Source organism: Trachurus japonicus, chromosome 4 (assembly GCF_045865225.1).
Source record: "Trachurus japonicus isolate A0001 chromosome 4, Traja_1.0".
Classification (NCBI taxonomy): domain Eukaryota; kingdom Metazoa; phylum Chordata; class Actinopteri; order Carangiformes; family Carangidae; genus Trachurus; species Trachurus japonicus.
The window spans coordinates 5,670,059-5,697,748 of NC_140910.1; the positions used below are offsets into that span (position 1 = coordinate 5,670,059).

Genomic DNA, 27,690 nt, shown 5'->3' on the forward strand with positions numbered 1-27,690 from the left:
AACAGTTCAGGAGGTGAACAGACCACACAGATTCACACAAAACACAATGTCCCCTCTAAGGCCTCAGACTTCACTGACGTCACCTGGTCAGTGTGAGGAGCTGCAGTCCAACGGGGTGGAAAGAGGAATCAAACAATACCAGACTGTGACATCACCACATTGTGGCTTTGGGACTGTTGAGTCTAAATTTTTACCCCCTGCTTGTAAACAAAATGAAAATAGATGAAAATGATGATCAGATCTTGTGAAAGCAGATTTATAATTTATCATGACATCATAGGACAGACTACATCACAGTTTGTTCTTCTCACCCTTCTACCTTAGTATCCCTTCTCTTTTATCTCAACACCTCCTACTAACTTATGAAAAGTGTGCACAAAGGGCTCATGTGTCGATGGTCTGACAGCGAGGCAGAACTGAACTTTCACACTCTGACTGGGAATGTCAGTGAAGCAGGACAGTGAGACTGGGCAGGTTAACAGGTTAACCTCAGCCTGAAGAACACCTGGGCTCTGTGACTGTTAGGTGAGCATCTTCTCACTTCCACTCCTCCTGTGAACAGCAGAGTGCAGCACTGGGAGGCAACACGAGGTCTTTCACAGAAAAGACTAAATTAAGCATTTCATACATGTCAGAGCTGCAGAGATGAAGAAGGTGGGTTGAAAGCTCTTGGAAGTAGAAAGAAGTAGAAAGAGGCCTCGTACGGAAGAAATATGACTCGACTATGATGGAAACCTCAGACTGTCAGCACTAACATCGCACTCTGTCATTTCAGTTCTTATCAACATCAGCATCATGTCAAACAGTGTACAGGCAGCCAATCATTAACTATCCACTGAACTAAAGTGTTTTACACACTTTAAAGGGATAGTACAACATCTTGGCAGATTTGCCTATTGCCCTAATCCCTATAATTTTAGCAGTAGGTTCATTACCTTTAATTGTCAGTGCAAGCTGTTTTTAGATCGGCGGGGCAGAGACGTGAGCTGCTCAGCTAACGCAACGGAGGTGCACTGTATTTCCACGTTTCCCTCGCCAGACTAAATACACAATCCAACAACTCCAAAACACTCTGGTGGACAAGTTGTGACCTGCACATTCACCACACTATGAAATAACATATAATAATGTAACATCACACCACATGAAGCAAATACTCAAACTACTTGCGCTTTTGAAATCACTCCGCCCAGCAGCCGTGTCTGGAATGTAGTTCTGGCTACGTATTTACCTCAAAAACAACTCTGTCTCGTAATGTTCCGTTATTATCTCATAGTGTGGGGAATGTGCAGGTCACAACTTGTCCACCAGAGTGTTTTGCAGTTGTTGGATTGTGTATTTAGTTTGATGAGGGAAACATGGAAATACCATACAGCTCGCGTCTCTGCCCCGCCGATCTAAAAACAGCTTGCACCGACAAACAAAGGTAATGAACCTACTCCTAAAACTATAGGGATTATGGCAATAGGAGAATTTGCCAAAATGTTGAACTATCCCTTTAAGAGACAAGTTTAAATGTGTACTTTATGTTGTATATGAATCAGTGTTCCCCACTGATTGTGCATCACCACACCACCCCATGTCAAACAACCAATCACTGTCACTTTAGATCACACTCGTCTGTTCTGACACTCATCACTCACACCGTTATGTTTGTCTGTGAGCTAATCAGAATGGAAGGAGAGTTGAGCTGTGTGGTCTTGGTCAAATGACACCTACACAGTTGTGTATGTGTGTGTCTTTTCTGTTACAGAGGCTTTACTCTGTCCCAACACTTTAATGTCCACGTCAACACACTGCAGACCATGTAGCTGAGATGCAGAGTCCTGACTCCTCCCTCTCGTCTCTACCTGCTTTCTCCGAGCAGATGCAGGACCAGCTCCTCGTCCTCGGCCAGAGAGAGGCCGGTGTCCAGAGCTGTGTCCTCGTCCTCCTGCTGTCTCGCTCTCTTCCTCCTCGTCGCTGTGAGCTCCTCCTTCTCCTCCTCGTCCTCGTCGCTGCTGTTCGCCCGTTTGGCGGAGGCCGCGCGATCCTCGTCCGCCTCCTCAGACGGCAGTTTGTCAGGGTCGGGCAGTGAGCTGGGGTCAAACTCGTCCTCGCTGTGATTGGCCAGGTAGGCCACCACCTCGTCCTCTTCGTCGGACTGCTGCCGGTGCTGCTTGCTGGCCTCCCTCCTGGCTGCCTTCTCCTTCAGCCTCTTCTCTGTGTGCTTGGCTTTCACTTTGCGCCTGTACTCCTCCTTGTCGAACTCCTGGTCCTCCTTCTTCAGTCTCTCCCTGGCCTTCTCCACGTTGATACCCGAGCGCTCCTCTTCCTCCTCCTCCTCCCCTTCAACAGTCACGGCCCGTTGGACTGGGGGCCACAGCTGCACGGCCTGTCCTCCTTCACTGAAGGTCACTTTGGTGTTGACCTGGAAGTTCCTCTTCAGGACCTTCTTGGCCTCTTTAAACTTGGTTATTTTCTCCATTTTCTTTTGGGGCTCCTCTGAAGGGTCTGGGTCCCCTTCGTTCTCTGGGAGACTGAAGACGTCCTTTCTTTTGACCGTCAGCAGGTCCAAGTCTCTTAGGTCATCCTCATCCTCGTCATCCTCGTTGTTAAAGTCTGAACCTAGAAGTAGAGCTCTGGAGCGAGACACTTGTGCCTCATCCTCACTCGAGTCTTCAGACTCTGAGTTTTCACCTTCCTCATCAGGAATGTTTCCTCTCAGCTGAGCCTTGAAGCTCCTCAGCTCTTCTTCTTCTTCAGGCTCCTCCTCCTGCTTGCCCCTCTCGGCCCTCTGTGCCTGGGCTTTGTTTAAGAAGCGCACCCTGGGGGCCACAGCCAGGCCCAGAGACACGGCGTACTCCTGAAGCGGCAGCTTAAAGACATCAAACACCTCTTTGTTCTTCATCAGGTAGACGGAGCGCAGGTAGGAGACAAAACACCTCTGGGCTCTCTCCTTCTGCTCCTTCTCCTGGGCCAGGAAGGCCTCCAGCTTCTGCTGCACACTCTGCAGCTTTTCTGGGTTCACCTGGAATATATCACAACGACACAAGTCATTACAGATGTAGCCTGTTGCACCTTTGTTGTTTTTGTTCAGTTGTAAGCATTTTTTTTTACAGTGTGTGATCTGTCTGTCTTTTTAAATGTTGCACTCAGAAGCACTTTCAAATTTAGTTGTACTGTGTACAACGGTAATAAAGGCATTATGTTCTGTTCTATTCTATTCTAACGCTTTACATAATCATCATTCTGTCTCTGCCGATTCAAAACATTTTTTGTTGAAGGTTGTAGCAGACAAACATGTGGAGAAGATGATCTGTAGGCCAGGGTGTCTCTGTAGCACCACAACATACTAGAATGTGATTTTACAACATTTTACCTTCATCAAAAGGCGAAGCAAGTTTATGTGTATAAATTTACCTGTCTCGTCGTAACATTCTGTTATTATCTCACAGCATGGTGAATGTGCAACTTGTTCACCAGAGCGTTTTGGAGTTGTTGGATTGTGTATTTGATGAGTTTGATGAGGGAAACCAAGACATCCCATTAGCTTCCATAGCGTAGCTCTGAGCAGCTCGCGACTCTGCTCCGCCGTTCTCTAAATAGCTTGCACCGACAATTAAAGGTGACAAACCTACTACTATGACCATAGGGATTATGGCAATAGGCCAATTTGCCAAAATCTTGAACTACCCTTTTAACAGGAGCTGGCGAAGGCATAAATAATCACAGTTCCTGTAATCCAACCTGTGACAACAGATATTGTCAAGATAATGTAAATGGCACTTTAATTGCTAAGTATTTATTTATTTGCATTGAGAGCTGTGCAAGTTGTTGCCTCAGGACAGAATGTTTCTGCTGCTGTGGCTGGACGACCTAATGTGTTTTACTACTTCTTGTTGTCTATTGTGAAGTCCACTACAACTTTACCCTCTGGGGACAAATTATATGAAATGGGTAACACTTTACTTGAATAGGTATTCATAAGATTGACATAAAACAGTCATAACCATGACATAACAGCTGTCATAAACATCAATGAATACTTATGACAGCTGTCGTTAAGTGTCATTCGGTAAGTTATGTCACTTTTGATGCAAAGTTGACATTATTTGAGATGTTTTTGTTATGAGAATTTGACATAATTTTTAAAGTTTGGCATTTAGGTCTGCTATGACAGTTTAAATTGTCTTTATGTCAAGTTGTCAGAACAAAAACATCTCAAACAATGTCAACTTTGCTCTCTCCATATCCCACATCCTCATTTTGTCTCTTTATGAGTTTAATAAAAACATTTTTTTTGTACCTTATCTCTATTGTCTTTATTTGTTACCGAATCACTTTGCACTTTATCTCTTTATTTTTTTCTCATTTCTGTTCATTTTGCTCATATAACATTAATTATGTATGCACTTTGTCTCTTTTTTTTTCTATGTTTATTTGTTAGCCATTGAAAGTTGTCTTGTTGTAATTTGTTATAGGGGTGGAACCTATGTACAAGCCAACCGGCTTCGTTCCCTCCTTGCACCATTGAAACTTGTGTGCTAAATAAATAAACTCTAAACTCCAACTTTGCATTAAAAGTGACATAACTTACCCAGTGACACTTAACGACAGCTGTCATAAGTATTCATCGATGTTTATGACAGCTGTTATGTCATGGTTATGACAGTGTTATGTCAATCTTATGAATACCTATTCAAGTAAAGTGTTACCATGAAGGGAAATAAAATGAAATGTGGATGTTGAACTCGGTCATATTGTGAATTGCACGGATGGGGTCTCACCTGGATCTTATTGATGGGCACCTTCTTCTCCTGCAGCTGCGCCACCATGCCCTCCTCCTCGGTGGGCAGCAGCAGCAGCAGGGCCTCCCCTCCCTCCTTGTAGCGGGCGGTGCGGCCCACCCTGTGGATGTAGGTGTCGGCGTCCTCCGGACAGTCGAACTGCAGCACCCAGTTGACCGCGGGGAAGTCCAGGCCTCTGGCGGCGATGTCGGTGGCGAAGAGCACGGCGTTCTGCTTCCTGAGGAAGTCGTTGTAGACCTCCACCCTCTTCATCTGCTGCTGCTTGCCGTGCAGGGCCAGGATGGGCATCCCCGGCCTCAGGCGGCAGAAGACCCGGAACATGTACTGCACCTGAGATCACCAAATGTGTTAGGAGTTAGTCTAGGTAGTAAAGCATTCTCTAATAAATGTATTAGGAATATTTTAACTGAACAGTATTACCCTTGTCAACTAAAAAGAAAATATATTTTGAAAGATTACAATGTTGTGGAAGCAAGAACGATTAGAAAGCGATATTTGTCTTATCCTGTCCCTCAGAAAACAAAAGAGATCACATTTAAAATACTGAATGACATTTATCCATCAAACCACTTCCTGTACTAGATTTCATTTGGATAATAATATGTGTGGTTTTTGTGAGAATGATATCGAAACAGTAGAACATTTTTTGTTTGAATGCGAGTATGTTGTACAATTTTGGACTTCATTTCAAAACTGGCTGTTATCTAAACACATTATTTTGCCCCCATTAAATTGGATGTCGATCAAGGTTGGACTACAGTTAAAGGAAAAGAACTTGGACTTTTTGGTGAACATTTTAATTTCCCTTGGAAAACATTTCATCAACAGATGTTAGTACCTCAAAGTGAAACCCCACTTCAATGGATGGATAAACGAACTCAGAATGTATAAAAAATCTTTGCATTACATGAAAAGCAAAAATGCCCTAAGGTTATTTTCTTTGCTGGACTTATTTACTATTGTGGACTGAGACCCTCACGTTCTCTTTTCTTTTTCTTTTGTTCTTGATTGATCAAGATAGCTGATTCAGCACTGTGCATTTATCTATTATCAATGTGCCTTTAAAGGGACAGTAGCATTTTTTAAAAGTGGGGTTGTATGATCTACAAATAGCCTTTAAGTACTTTAATTGCAGTAGAAGACTCTCTGCACTCCTCCCGTTAGCAACGCCAGCCCATAGCCCTGCCCAGAGATTTACAACATACATTGTTGTGAATGGACCCAAAGAAACTGCCTATTTTCACGGCCTAAAAGAGGTTTTACGTGGAAAAAAAAAAAAAACACAGATCCATTGTTCGCTATAATATAATTTGTTCCAGCCCCTCAAAGTGCAGGAGAAACACAGTTTTTATTTGGACCTAACCAACTCACGTATCCCTCCGCCCAGGGTTAGCGCCCGCTGATCAGCAGTTGGTTAGGTCCAAATCAAAACTGTGTTTTTCCTGCACTTTGAGGGGCTGGAAAAGATTATATTATAGCGAACAATGGAACTGTGTATTTTTTTTTCCAGGTAAAACCTCTTTTAGGCCACGAAAATAGGCCGTTCCTTTGGGTCCATTCACAACAATGTATGTTGTAAATCTCTGGGCAGGGCTATGGGCTGGCGTTGCTAACGGGAGGAGTGCAGAGAGTCTTCTACTGCAATTAAAGTACTTAGGGGCTATTTGTAGATCATACAACCCCACTTTAAAAAAATGCTACTATCCCTTTAATGTTTGTATTTTGAAGATACTTAAATAAAAAAAATTAAAAAAAACATGTACTGCACCTCTTTGCAGCAGGCAAAGAAGACGATGATCTTCTTCTTCAGGTGGCTCCTGATGAAGGAGTAGAGCATGTTGACCTTCTGGTTCAGACCACACACCACGTAGCTCTGCTCCAGCGTGGCCGGGGTGCTGAACTTGGCCTTCTCGTGGACCCACACGTACTCTGGGTCCTTGAGGCTGAGCCGGGCCAGGTCTTTGACGGACTTGGTCTGCGTGGCCGAGAACAGCAGCGTCTGTCTGGACTTGGGGAGGTTCTCCAAGATGGCGTTGAGCGTGTCGGCGAAGCCCATGTCCAGGATGCGGTCCGCCTCGTCCAGCACCAGCATGTGGAGGTCGGACGCGTGAAAAGTGGCCGTCTCGTCCATGTGCTGCAGCAGTCTCCCCGGGGTGCAGATGACGATGTTGGTGCGGTGGATCTTCTCAGACTCGGTCTTGAGATCCTTCCCGCCGATGATGAGCCCCGCGGAGAACTCGTGGTTCTTGCCCACCTTGCGCAGGACCTCGAAGGTCTGGTAGGCGAGCTCTCTGGTGGGGGAGATGATGAGCGCGCCGAGGCCGTCCACGGAGCTCCACTGCTGCCGGTACAGACACTCCAGCACCGGGATGAGGAAGGCTAACGTCTTCCCGGAGCCGGTCTTCGCGGCGCCGAGCACGTCTTTCCCCTGCAGAGCGAAGGCGATGGTCTGTCTCTGGATCTCCGTGGGCTGCCGGTACTGAGCCCCCTGCAGGCCCAGCAGGGTCTTCTTGGAGACGGGGAAGTCGGAGAACTTGACGGCCTCCTTGCTGTTGATGCTGGGGTACCTGCTGACCAGCCTCTGGATGTACTCTCTCTCCACCTGCCACTCCGGCTTCTTCTGCTGAGCGTTGTCTCGCTTCACCCTCGCCTGCGTCCTCTTGTATTTTTTCTTCCATTTCTCGAAGTTCTTCACCGGGTCTTCGCCGGCGGCCATCTTAGCGGCTTTAGGTTTCTTCCCGGACGAGTGTGGTGGTTTGTTGTCCATGATTTAAACCGAGCAGAGCGGCCACATAAACATAAACTTCTTCTCCTCGTGAACAGCGTGGAGATTGCACTTTTTTTTCCTCGTCGCGTTTGGCTCGGCGTCAAACTGCGTCATCATCAAGCGACGTCGGTCTTCTTCGTTGCTTGAATGGTGAATAGACGGGGCTTTATCGCCACCTGGTGGAATTCGGTGCACATTGCGTCTCTCAGGTTTACCTCAAAAATATTTTTTTCTTTCTTTTAAAGCCATAAATTGATGGATACACGTGTCTTTGGATTATAAAACACAAAAAACAATACGATTGTTTTGTTTTTACAGTCAAGGACACTAAAACTCAGGTATCAAATTGAATATCAAACAGCACAAGTCATGTTCAAAGCAAAAAAACATTATCAGTTACCAGGAAACATTCAGAGCATGTTCAGTCAGAGGGAAGGGAAATATGGGGAAATATAATTAAAGGGGATTGTTTTACTTCACAAAAGCAAAAGTGTTGTGTTCTGTGATGATTTTACAGAACCTAATGAAACATCCCATGAACCTAATGAAACATCCCATGAAACTCAAACTGTGTGACAGAGTGTAGCCTATAATAAAAAATAGTAGAATAAAAAATCTTGGATGATGCTACTTGATAAATGGCCATGCATCATTTAATCAACCAAAAGCAACTACTAGCTGTCAGTTTTAAATAGTTAAAATAGTTTTAAATAGTTTTTACATAGCCTACTTTCTAAGATGGTCTCAGACCAGAGAATTCCCTCACATTTTCAACATTGTTGTGTACATTCAGCCATAAGTGGAGCTGTAGTCATGTGTTGTTTCATTCGTGACACCATTGCAAGAGTTCAGATTCAGACCTAACGTTATGCATTCGTTGCAATATTGGGTTTTTTTCACCAGATCACACCTCGTCTCACCTCTCATCTGAGAGGCTGGGACAGTGATTGGCAGGAGTCTGGACTCATTCAGGACTGTTGTTTAGACACACATGAAATGTAAGATGCACAACATCCAATAACAGTCACCTCTTCCACAGCATTTAGAGAAGTTGCTACAAAAATCTGCTGACTCACTCACTAGGGTTTGAAGATAAGTGAATCTTTAAATGTGCTGCATAAAAGTCTATCTCATGCTGTGATTTATTATATTGATATTGTTTCATATCTTTACATCTTATCTATAAAAAATCATTGGGACTTCTCTTCCCTCCATTCAGGACATTGCACCTAAGTTGCCTGTCCCGAGCCAGAAACATCACCGGACTGTTTTCCCTGCTGGCCCCTTGAAGAGGTTCCATAGCATCTGTTGCAGGACCATCAGGTTCTATTCTGTTTTTACCATTGGTTATCAGACTGTTTAACTTGCTATTTTTGCACTTTAAAGTATTTTGATATATTTATACTTATGGTAGCCTATATATATTCTTATATTTATATTTTCAATTCTGTCTGAGCTAATTGCTGCACAATTCCATTCAGTTAGACTTGTATTCTGAATTACAATAATATCTGTCTAAGTCTAATTCACATCGTTTATAATGGGAATAAACAGAATGCTCTTTGTTTTGAATTGAGAAATGATGTTAAATAAGTGTGATTTCAATATTGATTAAAAACTAGAAAAAGCATTTCCAAGAATGGAAATGGTGTGACTGCTGACAGCAACTGAACGCTGTTGCAGAATTAGCAAATAGTGCAAGCAGTGATCACCATACAAATGTTTGACCAAGGTCGGAATCGAACCCACATCCTCATGGTCATTAGACTTCCACTCTGCCTCTAGGCCACAGTGCACACACAGTTGCAGAGACTGTTGTCTGTTAATGATCTGCACACTGTCAACATCAAGAAAGCTTGAGAGTCAAGCTTGAATGACTTAGAATGAAAATGTCTGTGAATTTCAGGCTGAGCACTAACCATATGGCCACAGAGAACCTGAGTTACAATGAGCTTTATACTATGAGGAATCAAAGACTGTCCAATGACAGCTGAATAATTGGAATCAAAAGTCAAGCAATGAAGTGAAAAGACTGAGGCAGGAATCGAACCCATGACCATATGATCACTAAACCTTTACTCTGCCACTCGGCTACAGAGAGCACACTGCTTTCAAAACTGTTGTCATTCATTGTAATGTGATGATGTGCTGCAAACTGGTATGAGTAATCAAGGAGATAACAAACACCTGTAACCAATTGAAGGCGGTGGAGGAGAGCAGAATTCAACATAACATAACAAGAGTTCTTCCCTTGGATTCGAACCAGTGACCTTAGGGTTGGCGAGCAATTACCCTAACCCCTACACTACAGTGGAGTTGTGAAGAAGAGAGGTTGAGACTTTGATGAATGTGAGATTTCTTGTGAAAAAGTTAAATATTTGAAAAAGTATAAATAGTTAAAAAGAGAAAAGTAATGCCGATAAAGTTCAAAAGAAGCTACACGTTTTGATATATGAATTGTTGAAATAGCACAAAGTATGAAGGACTAGAAGAAGACCGTAAAAAGGCGGAAGAAAATGGCCAAACAGAAGAACAATAGTGTGACTGCTTCAGCAGTCACACTAATAATGTGATAAGGATCTTTGCCATAATATACCAGCTCTTGTCTGTGTTCCATGGATCCATTACCTGATCAGTGTGTGTGTGTGTGTGTGTGTGTGTGTGTGTGTGTGTGTGTGTGTTTGGTCTTTCCTTCTTCTCTGATTGGTTGCTTTACACTTCAACACCAGCACATATTTGGGTTTCCAGTCTCATGCTTAAAAGGGAAGCGCGCACACTTCCGGATCACATGCCGCTCAAAAACAACATTCACGGAAGTCCGTTGAATTAGATTTCAAAATAAAAAAGGTAACTTTTCAGACTAAAATGTTTGATTGAAAACTGGAAGTTGAAATAGAAAACAAGACAAAATAACATGAATTACCATCTTAGTGTGCGAAAGATGTGCTATAACATGTTTAAAAAGATGTCATAATTGCAATGTCATGAAAAAGCAGAATATAGCCTAGGGCTGAGCAAGCCATCCATAGTTTGGTTTGGTTTGGTTCACTCTCCAGCACAGCTGACACCATCATCATCATCATCATCATCATCATCATCATCATCATCATCATCATCAGCAGCAGCAGCAGCAGCAGCAGCAGCAGCAGCAGCAGCGGCAACAGCATCTTGACACTTTTTTCAGTCAAAGTGAACTATAACCCTGCCATATGAAATCATCACAACATCACAGTGTCGGCCAAACGACAGATAATGTAAAAGACAGAGTAGAATAGAAATAATAATATTTATGATTGAAAAAGCTTGTAGTAACATTGACCAAGGTATCAGACAAGAAAGCTATTTAGCCTACTATTTTACACATTATGCTGCTGGCCTACTAACTATGCAGGGTCAGGGTGGTCAAACCTTTGCTGTGATGGGCCCTTCCTTCTCTGTCATTTTGAAAATGTAGTAAAAGATGTTTAAAAAAAAAAAAAGAAAAAAAAAAGGGGAAAGTAGCCTATCTGCACACTTGCAAGTCAGGAGTCCTAATGCAAGTCCAGGATTTTAATAAACAAGCTTTCAGTCAGGAGACTAGTTACCTACACTTCTTGTGGTTTTGTGGCATCTTGGCACACGAGTGCAGTGATTTAGGCTACTCCAAGAAAAGATGACAAAAAAATAAAGAAATTATATTGATTAAAATGTAAATGGAATGTGTCATCTGTCATGTCATTTGGAGAGGGCGTTATCATTTCGGCAACCCGACTTTTATTTTGAAATAATTGACCGGAAACATATGTGTTACCCCGTCTGAAGTGACGGTGGTCTACGGAGAGCTCCTCAGTTAGACCAGACAGGTGATAAACAACTAGCAGGACAGCTTCTTTAGCACCAAACAACCAGGGTATCGGTCTGCTGGAGCTCTGTCTTCTTCCCGCTGTCCGTATGCACAGCCAGGCATGGCCGAGAGGCAGGACACTGAGGTAACAGCAGCTTCCCCCCGCAGGGAGACACTCAGGAGGTGTATTGGTGGAGAAAGAGCACATTTACTAATGCTTATCTGCCTCTACACAAACTCAAAACTTGACAAAGTTCCGTACAAAGTGAAACGAACCGTGCAAACGGCGTGTGTTACAGCTGTGTTGACACATCTGGGCGGGTTAGAAAGTTATGCTAGCGGCGCGTTAGCTCGGCGGCTAGCAGCGCCTGCTAAAGTGTAGGTTGACGTGATTTGTGAGGTCAGGTCAGCGGCTACATGGACGTGTGGACATGTCCCTGGTGTCTGGCCTGTGAGCCAGAGGTCTCAGATGGCCGCAGATGAGACGGGGGATGTGGGTGATGTAGTTCACTCGCAGCCCCGGGTCTGGTCTGGTCTCGTCTCATCCAGCACCAGACCAGTGGAGGTGATGTCAGAAACGTCGGGCTGTGTTGTCAACACTGAACACGTGTTGCAGCGGCTCCACTGGATCTGACAGCCGGCGGATCAGTGGGACCGTCTGAAGGACTCATCGTCTATCTGTGTAAAAGCTGAGGTTGAAATGATGCAGCTGCACTGATGTTAGCTCTCTGCTAACAGATCCACTGCACATAGAGATACACATTAGACTGAAGCAGATGCTGCTCAGCGAGGTGCAGACATACAGGATGTAGCAGTTATTTCCAGTATGAACAATAAGCTGTTTAAGCTCTTTTGGTCAACTGGATTGACTATCCTTTATTAAAAGTTCCTCCTGTTTATATTAACCAAGGGGATCAGTTTAAAGTTTTAATCCACCATCATATTGGATTTGTTTTTTTTATAAAGCTCTTGGTTTTTATTAATAATCATGAATCCTACAAACTCTGTGTACCCTATTTAGCTGGTTGTTTTATGTCTTGCTCTTTATTTACTATATTTTCTGATCTATTTCGTGAATGAGTGTCAGTGATTCCTTTTTTTTTTAGTTTAGTATTATGGCTGGCAGTATGAAGGAAAATAATTATCTAAACAGTTTTAGCTCAAGCTTTGTGTCAACAGTATTGTACTGTTCTGCTCTACTTGGTTTACAATAATGTTCATACATACACACATTTATTAATTTTTTTTTTTTTTTTTTTTTTACAGATTATTTTTATTTCAAGTGTTTTATCCAGTTGTAGGATGCACTTGTTCACAGTATGTATGTGAACTCCTCTAGAATATCTACAGAACAAGCTTTAAGATTTCTAATACATTCTGTAAATTTGTTGGATTTTGTTTATATATATATATAATTTACAGTATTAGATTCAATGTAAAGAGGATGAATTTACCACTCCTTCTGTCCATGGGCTCATGTGACCTCTACCTACACTTTTATAAACATTCACTCTAGCAGAGGTTATGGAAATTCTTTTTTTTAATGATATATATTAAGGCTTTTGGCTTTTAATGCCTTTATTATGATAGGACAGTGTGAAGGACAGGGAGTCAGGAGAGAGACTTATGAGAGGTAACATGCAGCATGCATGTACCTTTATGAGGTAGAGATATAATGTAATGCACAGTAAGCTGTGCATTAAGAGAGAGGTGTGAATTGTTCTTGACTTCTTCATGCATGTTGTGATGATCAGGTGGAGGAGGCCGACCAGATCTACCTGCTGATGAAGGAGGAGTACCGCATCTCCAGGAATGTGCGTCTGGCGTGGTTCCTGGGGAAGCTGAACCAGGTCATCTGGCCAGCCTCAGTGCCTGAACTGGTGAGTAGATCCTGCTGTTGACCACCCGCCTCATGGTGGCCCAGCACCACCAGCAGCGTGCCGTGGACAGTGGCTGATGGTTTAGCCCACATGTTTGAAATGACACATGGAACTTCTCAGTGGCGTGTCAGTGTTAACTGGTAGCACACCGCTGCTTTTCACTGGTATTTCTCACTTCTGGCTATTATGGTGTGTTTGTGCTGTGTCATATAGCTCATGTTTAGCAAAAAAAAAACAAAAACAAAAAATGCTGTAATGCAGTTTTTTATGTTTTTATTAGTTTTGGAACTCTTAACCTTGAAACACGTTAAATTCTAAATGAAATATAACTTTTGAATATGTATTCCAATTAAGATTTGAATGCTTACTGTCATTATCATCAGCCATACATTTTATGGCCACATCATTTACAACCAATTCCAACTGAAATGATAGAGCACACCCCTAGTCACACTGTGCACCTACTAAACAAAATATGTCAGGCTCCTACAAAAATAAAGCTGTTCTATGTATAGTCTATGGCTTTTCTATTTTCTATGTCACAATTTTCCGAGAAACCACTGAGACAACTTGCCTCAGAGTAATATGTTTACTTTTTCTACCTATCTTGCAAGCCAGCTTTAGTTTTATGACATAAATAGTGCAGGTTGGATTTTTCTACTTTAAAGGCAGAAATAGAGATGACAGTCAGAAAGTACTCAGAAAAAGAAGAAAAAGTACTCAGAAAAACAGAGAAAAATAGGGAATGCAATACGTTTCCGTAATAATGTTTGTAGGGTCACTGTGATCTTATATTAACATAACATAACATACGGGAGCTTGGAGGTCTTTTTTGTGATCAGTTACTGACTTCATGTTTGTCATTTACAGCTGAACTCAGAGAATGAACTCGACCTGCTGAGCATCTTACCAAAAGGATGGCAGCCGGACTCCTCCCCCACCCTGTACCCCTACATGTTGATGCCGTCCACTCGTGCCACCTTCCTTGCCCGGAGGTACCGCTTCATCATCGAGCTGGACCTCAGCCCCTCCACTGGGATCGTGGTGAGACTTAAACACAGCGTGGTCCATTGTTGGCTTTTTTCCCCTGAATGAACACATTCAACAGATGAGACTGTGGAGTGTCATCAGGGCTCATCATTACACCTTTGTCAATTATTTGCTTTATAAGTTGGTTATAATTGAAAACCTTTCTTTTTGTACCTAAAATAACAGTAGAATATCCAGTGTAAAGCCTTATCTGGTTTACTACATGTCAGAGAAAGAGTGTAGGTCAGGTAGTCAGTGTAGGTTATAGAGCAACTGTCCCAGCCTTCATCAGCAGTCATCATATAGATACAGATCATTCTCCAGGGCTTACTTTAGATATTGTGTAAGGTAGTGTGATACAGACACGTTTCTTTGAGCCAGAAGTTGGGGCTGACTCAAAGTTTGGTGTATTTGTGTGGACATCATCTCTGATCTGAAGGGAGCAGGGCTGATGTAATGCTCTGAGTACTTACTTAATAAAGGCAGACAAAGTGCTGTTGATGTAAAGGCCATACTGGGGATAGATGCATGTTCCGCAAAGGAGAGAAAAGTGCTATCAGTAAGTGATGGGGGAGGGAGAGTGTAAACAGGGGGAAGGGAGGACAAAGTACACATCCTCATGGCATGAGACAGAGCAACATTTGACCAGAGGATCTTTACTCTAACACAAGCCAAAGGTGTTCCATCAGATTGTTTACTCAAGTTAAAGTACAGCGCTGATTTTGTGACATCACTAAGAAATAAACTCAGACAGTTGTAAACACAAGCTAAATCCATGTGTTAGAACACAGCACTTCTATATCAACAAAACACCCCTTTCCCTCAGATATTACCCCAACGTCTGGTTCCCTGTTGGGTTTACTGTATTGAGAGAGTTAAAAATTAAATTCACTATCCAAACCTACCTGGCCCTATGTGTAAAAGTCATTGCCCCCCTCGTTAAATCATGAACTAACTGTGATAAACCTAGGTATTTTGAAAGCTGAGTTCAATTTCACTGTCCACACTCAGGCCTGATCACTGCCAGACCTGTTGAATCAAGAAATCACTTCATTAGAACCTGTTTGAGTGAAGTTAAGGAGGCTGAGAGATCTCAAACAGCAACACATCTTGCTACAATCGAAAAGAAAATTAAAGAAAAATTGAAAAAACAAAATCATTGACATCTGTCACTGTGGAAAGTGTAACAAAGCCATTTCTAAAGCTTCGGGACTCCAGAGAACCACATACTACATACTGTACCTGTCCACCAATTGCAGTTCGTAACAGCTGGACAACAGAAACACTTTGCACTGGATGGTACAATCCCATCAGGTTGGTCTGTCTCATGCTGGAACCTGTTCAGCTCACAGATCCAAGAGCTCATCTCCAGAGAATGCCAGCTTCTTAGGCAGTCCTGACTGTGGTCCTTCTCTGAACACTTGTTCCTGTCTAATTCTTCCATTCACGGAGTCCAGCAGTGCCAGAGCATCCATCATGCAGCAGTAGCCTACACATGGGTGTACCACAGTGTTGAGCCCGTATTGATCCCAACAAACAGTGGTAACTGCCCTCATACACACGAAGTTTAGTGGCTTAACACCAATATTTAATTTATTTCACTGTGTCTCAGTGTAGGTTTGTTACCTTTAATTGTCGGTGCAAGCTAGTTTTAGAACGGCAGAGCAGAGCAGCGAGCTGCTCAGAGCTACGCTACGGAGGCTAATGGGATTTCTTGGTTTCCCTCATCAAACTCATCAAATACACAATCACATCTTGTCCACCAGAGTGTTTTGGAGTTGTTGGATTGTATATTTGATGAGTTTGATGAGGGAAACCAAGAAATCCCATTAGCCTCCGTAGCGTAGCTCACTTTAATTGAATAGTGAGGGGTCCCAAATTAAATTTCTACAATGTGGCTTCAGTTCCACACCTCACCATCTGCTTTAGAAGTTAGTGAGCTTGTGAATTCTGAGTGAATTTGAGAGTGTTGTGTTTTGTGTTGTGTAGGACGACAGCACCGGAGAGATGATCTTCGATGAGGTTTTTCACGCCCTGACCAGATGTCTGGCTGGTCTGGCTCTACCATTCAAAGTCCCTGGAACCGATCAGCTCTTCAAGCCCAAGATCTTCATCACCATCTTAGCATACTCATCGATTATCGGCCTCACTTCCCATCAGGTCGGGGACAGAAGCTCGGGTGTTGTCCTTTTATTCAGTTATTTACTGTAGATGTTATTGCAGACTTGTGACGGCCTGGTTTCTCCTGCAGGTTTTGGTGCAGGGCTGTCAGCTTGATCAGACAGACCTGGATGAGTTCCTGCACCTCATCTATGACAAGCTCAGAGCAGTGGAGAACAACATTGCAGACGTTCTGCATCAGCAGCATGAACAGGCAAGCACACAACAAAAATATCTACGCGGCCTTTTAAAAGTACATGTTGTAATTTCTGCCATGAAGCTAAAATTAATTCAGCTACTAGAAACTAACTCTGGTCACTTAACTTGACACATGATACTGTTCAGTTATTAATTTATCACAAATCAACAGATTGTTAAAGGTTTAATATGGAGAATGAGCAGAATACCACCATCTATTGATCAAGACAGGACTTGCAACAACAGAAAAATAATTCCAGCAGTCGGTTGGTAGACCATTGCTAAGTATAACACACTGTTGCTATGGACACCGCTCTGGTCAGAGGAGACAGAGAAAAAGAACTCTGCAGGATATTTACCTTATGTTTCATTTTTACCTTCATTAAACAGCTTCGGACTAATTGGGATGTTAGATAAATGACTTGTAACCTGCGATCAAAGCCTCGTAACGTATATAATAATCCATTGATCCACTAATTGATTATAAAAGACTTTATTGGAAACAAATGCACACGACTGGGAGAAGGCTTAGCAAAACAGTGGAGACGTGACCCCAATGCGGCTACTGGCTGGTACAAGACAGGGTGTCATTGTTGAGCCTGTCAACATTTCTTAAATTAGTTGATTCAGACTAAATATTTTTTTATGGAAAAGCAATACTTGTATTCTGCACCCCTGTAAACGCCCTGTGGATGTATCATTTTTGAAAAAATATAAATAAGCATTCTCCATATTCAACCATTAACTGTTGCAATTTATATTGTATTAATTGATGATGAAGAAAGGTAAGCCTCATCCTGCATCAGGTCCTGCCACTTATAGAATCTAACTCTAAACCATGCAAGTCTGAACCAAACTTCATTCCACGTCACAAGGTGCTTTACGCTGCACTGAGACACAGGCAGGACACTGATGTCAATGAGGGACAATTAATCAGCGTACGAGAAGTCCCGTCTCAAAATAATACAACAGTTGAAGAGTACGATCTAAAGTAAAAAATGTACAATATATCAGCTGGTCGGAAAAAAGTTAGTTTATCTGGAACTAGGAGGAGGAGTACCGAGGAGTACTGAGTGAGTTGGGTAGTTTCAGGTAGCTCACACAGTCCCACTTCAAAAAAGCTGAACTATCCCTTTTAAGGACACCAAACTAACCGCAATAAACTCAGATCAGTAGCAGGTAGCTGCTGACAGGTGCTACCTGTTGACTAACCTCCCAATGTCACCATCCACTGGTCCTCAGTGTTGCTGAAGACGTACGCCGTAATGCCTATGTGTTTCTTGTCCTGTGCTTTTAGTCCGTGGAACCAGTCCAAAACTCAGGTCTCCATAGCAACAAACTGGATGACCAGTCCCACAGGAAACGGGGCGTCTCCATGGTGTCAGCTGATATGGGTTTGGTCAGCATGGTTCGCCAGGGCATCCTGGCCCTTCAACTGCTGCCTCCAAACTCCAGTGCAGGTAGGTCTGGTCCCAGTGGCCTATCTATCTATCTATCTATCTATCTATCTATCTATCTATCTATCTATCTATCTATCTATCTATCTAAGCCTATCTTATCTTAATGCTGCGTTCACATGGAGTCCGGTAAACGGCAAATGCCGCTTGACGGAACAGTAAAAACAAACAAACTGTCGGACGGCACGGCAAGACGCATCACCATGTTGCTATGGCAATGTCAACATACTCGTACTCACACGTCAGGTTTGGTTGAGTTTACCATCGCGGCAGACGGCAAAAGTAAAAATATTTGAACTCGGGACGGCATTGCCGTTTGCCGTTGCCGTGCACGGTATTTTTTGCCGTGCTCCCCCAAGTTTTACCGTCGTTCTCTCGTCCACTTAAGTAGTTTAAACCCAGGTTATTTTCACAAAATAGAACATATTGTGACTTTATTAGACTTCATCATGAGAAAATAAAGTATGAAAATGAAGTAAGAATTGAATGTGTCTTGCAGGTATCATTGTAATCACAGACGGAGTGACCAGTGTACCTGATGTAGCAGTGTGTGAAACCCTGCTGAATCAGCTCAGGAGTGGAACCATTGCCTGTTCCTTTGTGCAGGTAAAGATGAGAACATCTTGATATTCAATGATTGCAGATGTGGAATGTCAAAAGTATTCACCTGACACTGTTGTCAGTCTCCAGTTTGGTCCTTGAGGTGTACAGTATGCTGTAGTTTTGGGTTGGTATTAGCAGGGTCAGCCCTACAGTAGTGAACGTGACTGAGCCTAGAGAAGCTTCTGTTTCTGGCCTGACCAGGAGCCGCAGAGGGGAGGAGGAGCATATTAAGCATCATTAATATTTAAGGAGGCACACAGAGGCTTTGTACTAACTGCTATAACCAACATTACATATCAAACTGAAGGCTGTGTGAGAGAAAATAAGAAAGACAATCTATTTAGGCCGTGCCTGGTCATTTTACAGTAACTGCAGTTGAAATCAGAGCCCAGTCCTTGTCTTTTATGTGTTTGATGGTTTTGTGAGGTGATGTCACAGTAATAGAATCAGGGTTTGACCAGAGGTGGTTGAGACATACAGTATGTGAGGCATTGACCTAATCGATGCCTGAAGATGTCCAAGGAGTGACAAGAAATGCTTACATGGCTCTAGGTCCACCAAACAGAGATGACAGAGAGGCTGAGATGACGAGGATGATTTTAGAATCTTGTATATTACATCGAAACATTTTATCCTAAAAATGGCGTTATGCTGGAATTCATAAAAATGATTCTGTCTGATAAAGAAGAAAGCTTCTGTCATGAACCTGATTGTATAATCTTGATCCATAATGGAAGAGATATTTAGAAGCTTCTACTCTCTTCTCAGGTGGGAGGTGCGTACTCCTATGACTGCAGCTTTGGATACATCCCCAACGTGGAGCTGATGAAGTTCATCTCATTAGCCACCTTCGGCTCGTACCTACCAAGCTGCCCTGAAGTGGACCTGAACAGCCAGGAGATGAACGCCTACCACAAGGCATTCCTGACCTACTCCTTCCTCAAGACCCCTGAGTCCATGAATTCAGAGTACTTCTGTGGTGAGTCAGCTTCATTTCAGTTTGTTTGTTTATTTCACATATCAAAAAAGTTTTAAAAGATGCAACATATAGGATCCAGGGAAATGCTGAAAAAACCCTCCAGGGGCTTGTGGGGTGGCGTTCTCCAACTACAGTTCTGGGCTACTGTGTATACATTTGTGGTGTACAAGAACCTTTTATACATAACAGAAATAAACAAGGTTTAACGTGATTTAACATACAACCATACAATGCAATACACAAACTCAAAAAATGAATTATTGAGCTAAGCACTCACTCACAGATATTTAAATCTTATTAATAGGTCATTAAAAATATACATACATACATACATACATTTTAATTTCGTTGTTGTGGAAATGACAATGACAATAAACGTATCTATCTATCTACATAAAAAAAAATCTGAGGGCATATTTTGTTAACACATGACAACATCATTTGCAGTTAACTGAGTACTGATAAGAATATCAAGTAAAAATTGTGAAGTGAAAAAGTTGGTCTAATGCAATTAAGCAGCTGTCTTCAAATGAAGTACATTCCAGTATTTGGGAAATAGAAATTATACAAGTCATCATCACTGCCACGTAATTCCTAGGTGCGCCGGGGCTGACGTCAAAACCTGGAAGTTTAGCATCGCGCTAGTTCCAGAAAAAGAAAGTGAATGGGATTTTTGCATTGCGTTTTGGATTACTCAGAAAATCAGCCACAAGTTTCTGATACTTACAAGTTTTGTTCATCGAGATAATATTCCCATGAACACCTTTTATACCGTATTTGAAGCTTAAATGCGATGGCCAGACGTAAAAAGCTAACGTTAGGCTTTAATGGACTACTACACAGTCGCATGACTTTTGACGTCACCACCACTAAGCTTTCCACTGATTTCAGCTGCTTTATTTTAAAAACATAGTATAATGGGGGAATGGCACTGTTTTCACTTGTTGAAGAGCCATAAATAACATAAAATAACCTCCATAAGAACACTCCACCGCGACTATGAGGTGATGCAGGCAGCGGTCTAAGCCTATGGCAGCATGGCTATAAACAATGGTTCTGGCTGACCTGACCCAGGCCCATAAAAGCTGTATGATAATAATAATGATGATGTTTATTGTGTAGTTTCCCAGCACAAACTCTTCAACGAGCACCTGGTGTCAGCCAGTGGAAACCCTGCCCTGGTGATGAGGAGGAAGAAGCACACGGAGAAAGAAGTCCACGCTCATCTGATCAGCATCGTGTCCGTGCGACTGAGGGAAGGTTACACCATCAGAGAGATCAGCCTCACCAAAGGTACACACCTGTCTGCAGCCATTCATCTCCGTGGATAAATGAGGTTCGATCCCCGTCGGTAACAAGGCTTCTGATCTCTGCAGGTGGGACTCAGCTGGAGGTGAAGCTGGTGTTGTTATGGAAACACAACATGCATATCGAGTACCTGGCGGCCGCCTGCTGGCCCCTGGACCCCGCCAAGAGAACCACGAGGGTGGAGGTGACGATGGAGGGAAGCTACGACATCCTGCATGACATCAGCTGCACCCAGAGGAAACCCATCACCAGCCCGTACCGCACCTCCGTCATCCGCCGCTTCTGGAACACGCTGCAGAGGTGAGGCTGGAGTCACCGCCTCGGACTGGTTTCACCTTACATCCCTGTTCATCCAGAGTCCTATAGAATATCAACCCTTTATGTGAAAGTTAGTCATAATTAGGGGTGCACGATATCAGGAAATTATGACGTCATTCCGATAAGTCTGATAACATAACAAATAGCCCCGATAATATATATATACAGTATAAATAAACAGTATATGTATACACACACACACACCTACAGTATCTATCTAGCTAGCTAGCTATCTAGGCTATACTGTATATATATAATTTTTTGTTAACTTGTGGAAAGCACTTTTTCGCTTTGTATTTATTTTAAATCCTGATGCAAAATATTTGCATCAGTTCTAGAGACCTTTATATTTATATCAATGCATAATGCACTTTATTTAAATAGATGTTCATTTAACATATCAAAAAAGTTTTGTTTGACATCTTTTAGCAAATGTTTGAAAGGCTTGCTAATAGAATATCTTAATTTAAAGAGTCAAAACTGTTTTTGGTTTTGTTTATAGTATTGATGTCATGATATCGTATCCTATCTTATCTTCAGGTATGTTATCGGTATCAGTATCAGGCTTTGGAAGCAGAAAGTTATCAGTTATCGGTTATCGGTATCGGTTTCAAAAAAGTTATTGTGCATCCCTAGTCATAACTGCTGTGTGTGAAGTCTTGCTCAATGTCAGTGACCATTGCCACCAAAATCAGCAACTTCTTCATCCTTGAGTCCTTGTCAAGGTGTTACTGAGATCTTGTGTCCATATGAATTGGTCTGTGTGCACTGCAGTCAATAAAAAAACAAACGTGATGATATGCTGGTGGTGTATTTTCTGCTAACTGGTGTCTGTCTCCTTCCAGCATCAACCAGACTGATCAGATGTTGGTGCACCTCCAGGCCTTTAATTCAATTCCTGAGAACTATATGATCCCCGAGAGCACCAAAAATGGAGTTCCTCTGTTCTACATCCCTCCCGGATCATCGACGCCGGTACCGTGACAACTTTAACTGATCCTACACATCCCACTCACTCACAAACCCTAAGGCTTTTTTGGTATTGTCATTAGGAGGTACCAGAGTGTGGGATACTGTACATAATGGCTTTAAGCTGTATGTCTAACTGAATAGAGTTCAGCAACAGGGTGTCAAACTTTCCAACTCAGAAAGTTACTACAAAAACACAATTATATTGAAGTCATAGATTTGAAGGGCTGTTGTCTCATTTTCTCTAAATATCACGTACTTGGAACAACCGGTGAGTACTGATTGAAATCTTTATTTCGAACATGTGTGAACAGTGCACAGTGAAATCAAAACAAAACCAAGCAAACTAAATAACCATAATCAGAGAAAAAAATAAAAATAATATATATTTTTTTAAAAACTACAAATTTTACTAGGGTAATTAACTAATAATAATAAATAAAATAAACTTAAACATATTCGAAAAGGAGTACGAAGAAGTAAAAACTCCTACCCCCACTCTCTATTTCCCTATGAACGTGTATGATACCAATTATTTCATGTGAATATCCGTATAATACTAATAATAGTTAAAGCAGAAGTAAGTGATATATTTGTGTTAATATAAGTCTTAAATAGTTATATCTTCCGACAGCAATCACTTACATAGAGTGTTTGGACTGAAACACGGGTCTGTCAGTCACTCTGCTCTGCTCTGAGCCGAGGAGAAAACATTTATCGTATCCTACAGTTTTTATCCAATGAGGAGAGAGAACGGCATGCAGGGCTGTGTGTGCAGCCAAGGGACGCCGTGAATGTGGCGACGTAGGGACGAGGACTGTTGGTGGTGCGTTCAAGGAAACTCGTATTTTTCCGACCGTGAAGTGGTACCAGTTCGATCTGGTACGAGTTCACGGGTCGGAAGTTACGAGTGGCCGTTATAGTGACTTTCACCGGTAAAACAGGTCGGAAAAACACGAGTGGGTTGCCTGAAACGCTACAAAGTCGTAAGTTGTGACTTGAAGCTGTAATTTACGATTTCAAAAGCCTGCCTGGAACGCAGCATTAGCGAAAACGACCGGACCACTTACTTCTGCTTTAAGTAAAGTAATAAAAATAATAGTAAAGTATCACCTCTTACTGTGTGTGTATCACAGCCTGATCGATCGGACTCCTTAGAATCACAAACTGTTTTCAAAAACTACGATAACACATCATTGTTACACATGTTCTTTGGTCAGCAAGCACACACACACAACACCCCCTGCCCTATGTGTGTGTGTATTGATGTTCATTAAAACCCTAAACAGCTGTAATTACACCGCCTTTTTTCAGTTAAAGGTGATGAAGTTGCACCAAAGAATCTTCTCTGCTTTTATTCTAACAAACCTCCCTCAACTGAACGATGTGCTCTGTTTCCAGGTCCTGTCCCTGCAGCACAGCGGCTCCAAAGACTCCCCTCAGTCTCAGTTTGCTTCCTACTGGAAGCCCATCCTCTCCATGGATGCCAACTTCTGGCAGAGATGGCTGCACATGCATCGCATCACCATCATCCTGGAACATGACATGTGAGTGATGCATTGAAAAATGAAAGAGATGAAGGATGTGGATCCATACAGGTGTATCTGTTCTGCAGAGTTCAAGTGTTTATTTCATGCTCATTGTTATTTTTAGTCTGTCAGGCCTCCATCACATTAATACCTTTGCCCCCCCCCCAGGCCTGTCCCCAAACACCTGCACACAGCTGGAAACAACGGCCGCTACAGCACCATCCAGTGTCGTATCTCCCACACCGCCCTCACGTCTCTGCTGAGGGACTGGAGCAGCTTCGTGCTGGTGGAGGGTTACTCATATGTGAAACTTATATACAGGTCAGACAACAGAAACAGCAACATCTTTTTCTTCTTTATCTATTTGTATTGACTTTCAGCATCAATCACATTTCCTTGCAATTTGCTTTAAAAATTTAATTGAATGTGTATTACATATTTGTGTTTGTCACTGATGATACCTATTACACATAGCCTATAGCAGCCATTCTCAAACACCTACTTGGTAGACTTAAAGGGATAGTTCACAAAGAAAAAAAAAAGAAAGGAAGAAAAGAAATACACTGCACATTGATTAACAAGGCTGTAATATTGATTTAATATTGAGAAGAACACATAAATATTTCTCATTTTTGGCTTTGTGGTGATTCACAGACAGTTAAAGAAATCAAACTTTAAAGGGATAGTTCACCCAAAATTCAAATTTCACTCATTAGCTACTCACCCTCATGTCGACTAAGGGCTGGGAGAAGTTTCAGAGTCCGTGCCTTCTCTGAGTTACAGGGGGGCTCGGCGCAGCACTGCATGTCCATATGACGGTTGCGAACGGAGCTCACTTTTCTTCGTCCAAAAAGACACATCAAAAAACATCCAAATACCTCCATACTGCTCGTCTGTAATGCCCCTCTTGTATTGCTCCAACATGAGAAATTGTTATGAAAAAATTTAAATAAGTATATGCTTTAAGCTTGTTTGTAGCGGAAGCTCACAGCACTGCTCTTCCTGGTCCGTCCAAATCTCGCGCGATTTGCATTGACACCCAGTTCACGGCTCCGCAAATCGCGCGAGATTCTGGCAGAGCAACACTGGGAGCTTCCGCCACAAACAAGCATAAAACATAGACTTATTTAATTTTTTCAGATTTTTCGGATATATAAATTTCACATGTGCTAAATCACACGTGGCTCACTTGTGATCTATGACATATGGAATTAAAATGTGAAAAAATGTTAAAATCACATGTGAATGTATGCATCACACGCTGACACATGGGAAACATGGCCTTACAACATTTTTATTGTGTAATGAAGGCCACACATGTCCATGGCCATGTACATAATTTGTTGCTTGTTTGTTTGTCAGTACTCACACTGCCACACTTGAAAATGTTAAAAAAAAAGTAATGATGAAACTGTCTTTCAAATGGGAAATACTGTATATGAGATGCACCTGACTGTGTCTCTACAGTTCATCTGACCAGCCGCCCACATCCTTCTACCTGGTGCGCCTCATCTCCAAGACTCCTTGCATGGTGCTGCGTCTGGGCTTCCCCATTGGTACTCCGGCCCACGTCAGGAACAAGGTACTGAGAGTGGAGTATCATTATGATCAGGAGCCCATGCATGCAACAGCTGCATGTGCAGCAGATCTTGCCTTTGTGAAAATAGTGCTGTGTCAAATAGTTGTCGCTGCAACCCGACAAAGGCCTCTCTCACGTCACGTGATCTCACCTATTTTTATATGAGCTGGATGAGCAAGAAGAAATGGAAAGAGAGAAGACCTGTTGACTAACCATGGTTAAATTCATTGCAAATTTATATTGTATACATTTCTGTTTATTTATTTGTTTATTTGTGAGGATCCTCATTAGCTGTGCCCCTTCAGCTAATCCTCCTGGAGTACACATAAATCATCATCCTGAAGAGAAAAACATACATGAAATATTCCAGTGGACAGTAATAAGATCATCTATCTAGGCCATGAAAATTAGATCAAAATACTCCTTACCCTGTCCAGTGTATGTGGCTGTGTGTTGTGATTAGTTTGTATTAATTTCAGTAGCTGCATGTAGAAACAGTGGCGTTTTAGTGACATTTTCTGTCAAAAGATGAGTTTATGATGAAAAGAAATCCAACATTTCTGACCTGAAAACCCCCATGTGGAGACAGAGCTGCAGCAGAGAGGCAGCCGGTGTGGACACGCACAAGTGATCCTCCACAGCAGCTCTGTGGCTTCAGATCAGCCACCACGCTCATGCAATGGAAGCAGTGTGTTCACAAATGTAAAGCACATGGTGGATTCATCTGCCAGTAAAGAGCATGAGAGGAGAACAGCTCTGGGAAGTGCATGTTGAGTTAAGATTCATTTGTCACACTTAAAGGTCCAGTGTGTAAAATGGCGCACTGGACCTTTAACATCAGGTGTCTATAACTGTATGTGCTTTTCAATCACTGAAATGATTTTGTCTCATCATGATGTTGGTTTCTGTCATCAGATTGTGGACGAGCTGCGAGAGCAGATCCTCAAACTCCGCTTCCCCCACCGTGTTCAGAACAAAGAGGCCACCCCCAAGACCAAGAGGAAGGTGGTCGGCCATCCGTCTCCATCCAAATCCCCTTCTATCCCCACCCCCAAACTGGCGCTGTCAGACCGTCCCTGTGTGGTGGTCCTCAATAAGCCCCTTGAGAAGCTGCTCATAAGGTCAGTTTATCAGGACATTTATGCTCTTTTGCTTGTCTGCCTTGTTAGAGGTAGGGTTGGAGATCCTCAATTTAAAAAAACAACTGTGGATGCTCTGCAGGTATGAGAAGCTGCCCCTGGACTTCAGGACTCCCTTTATCTTAAACATGGAGAACTTCCTGCAGCCCTCCAACAGCTCCGGGCCCCTCAGCATGGCCGCCAACAGGACGGCCTCCTCCACCCTGGCCTCTCTGTCCCGCTACTTCCTGCACCAGCGCTGGGTGTGGGCCGTGCAGAGCAGCCAAGGTCCCACTGTGCCCATGCAGGCCGTCGCTCACATCCTGTCCATGCTCACCGAGTGAGTTGACGCACGTTACACGCTCTCATTTGCTTTTGTTTCATGAAGATGAACCCTTCCTCATGATGGTTCCATCTATCCATCTACAGTGTCATGCAAATGTTTGGGCCCCCTGGTCAAAATTTCTGTTGATGTGAACAGTTAAGCAAGTGGAAGATTAAATGATCTCCAATAGATGACACATGTTTATTGATTTTCCATTTTAATGAACATACGTTCATAAACAATATAACACTTAAAACTGAAACAGAAACCCTTCCAACCCCCCTCCTCCCGCCCTCGATGAGATCTACGGTAAATAAAATATTGATAATAATATCAGTATGTACATTACATACCTTCTTCTGGACAGAGTGGAGAGAGAACTTGGAACGATAAAAAGATGGTTTGACATTAATAAACTCTCACTTAACTTAAATAAAACGAAATATACAATATTTGGATACCGCAAAAATTTAGATCAAACATAAATTATGATAAATAATATTGAAATAGAAAGAGTTAATATAAATAATTTTTTAGGAGTTATTATAGATGACAAACTGAGCTGGAAACCACATATAAATCATATAAAGAACAAAATATCAAAATCTATTGCAATATTAAATAAAAAAACAAAATACCTTATGAGCATACATACATTTCAGTGAATATCAATATGCAGACAGACACATACTGTATATCCATTGCATCATAAGTCCATAATTCGGTCATCCTCTTCATGTCTGTTTCTACTTCACAATACTAATACTCTAGCCATAGAACTAGTAATAAGCCATTTTGAGGTCATAAAGGTGGTGGCATCAGTCCTTGTCCAGTTCCAGGCATTTGCACATTTAGGTT

At 42.4% G+C, this 27,690-nt stretch overlaps 2 protein-coding genes across 2 annotated transcripts in view; one reads left to right on the forward strand and one right to left on the reverse strand.

Moving 5' to 3' along the window:
* Positions 1–1,760: 1,760 nt before the first annotated feature.
* Positions 1,761–7,648, reverse strand: ddx10 (DEAD (Asp-Glu-Ala-Asp) box polypeptide 10). The gene is made up of 3 exons (XM_085773519.1): positions 6,559–7,648; positions 4,770–5,120; positions 1,761–3,010 (listed from the first exon to the last, which is right to left on the reverse strand). Exons 1-3 carry the CDS (start codon positions 7,555–7,557, stop codon positions 1,847–1,849), a joined length of 2,514 nt encoding a protein of 837 aa, XP_085629645.1. The 5' UTR covers positions 7,558–7,648; the 3' UTR covers positions 1,761–1,846.
* A 3,693-nt stretch (positions 7,649–11,341) lies between these two features.
* szt2 (SZT2 subunit of KICSTOR complex) overlaps positions 11,342–27,690 on the forward strand; it is a 94,882-nt gene continuing 78,533 nt past the window's right edge. Inside the window, exons 1-16 of the mRNA XM_085773520.1 lie at positions 11,342–11,525; positions 13,135–13,260; positions 14,131–14,304; positions 16,279–16,449; positions 16,541–16,663; positions 17,945–18,107; positions 18,604–18,710; positions 19,476–19,686; positions 20,809–20,979; positions 21,063–21,294; positions 22,158–22,287; positions 23,683–23,828; positions 23,979–24,131; positions 25,278–25,392; positions 26,305–26,510; positions 26,611–26,847. Of these exons, the coding sequence (XP_085629646.1) occupies positions 11,502–11,525; positions 13,135–13,260; positions 14,131–14,304; positions 16,279–16,449; positions 16,541–16,663; positions 17,945–18,107; positions 18,604–18,710; positions 19,476–19,686; positions 20,809–20,979; positions 21,063–21,294; positions 22,158–22,287; positions 23,683–23,828; positions 23,979–24,131; positions 25,278–25,392; positions 26,305–26,510; positions 26,611–26,847 (2,489 nt within the window). The 5' untranslated portion in view covers positions 11,342–11,501. The remainder of the gene's footprint in view (positions 11,526–13,134; positions 13,261–14,130; positions 14,305–16,278; positions 16,450–16,540; positions 16,664–17,944; positions 18,108–18,603; positions 18,711–19,475; positions 19,687–20,808; positions 20,980–21,062; positions 21,295–22,157; positions 22,288–23,682; positions 23,829–23,978; positions 24,132–25,277; positions 25,393–26,304; positions 26,511–26,610; positions 26,848–27,690) is intronic.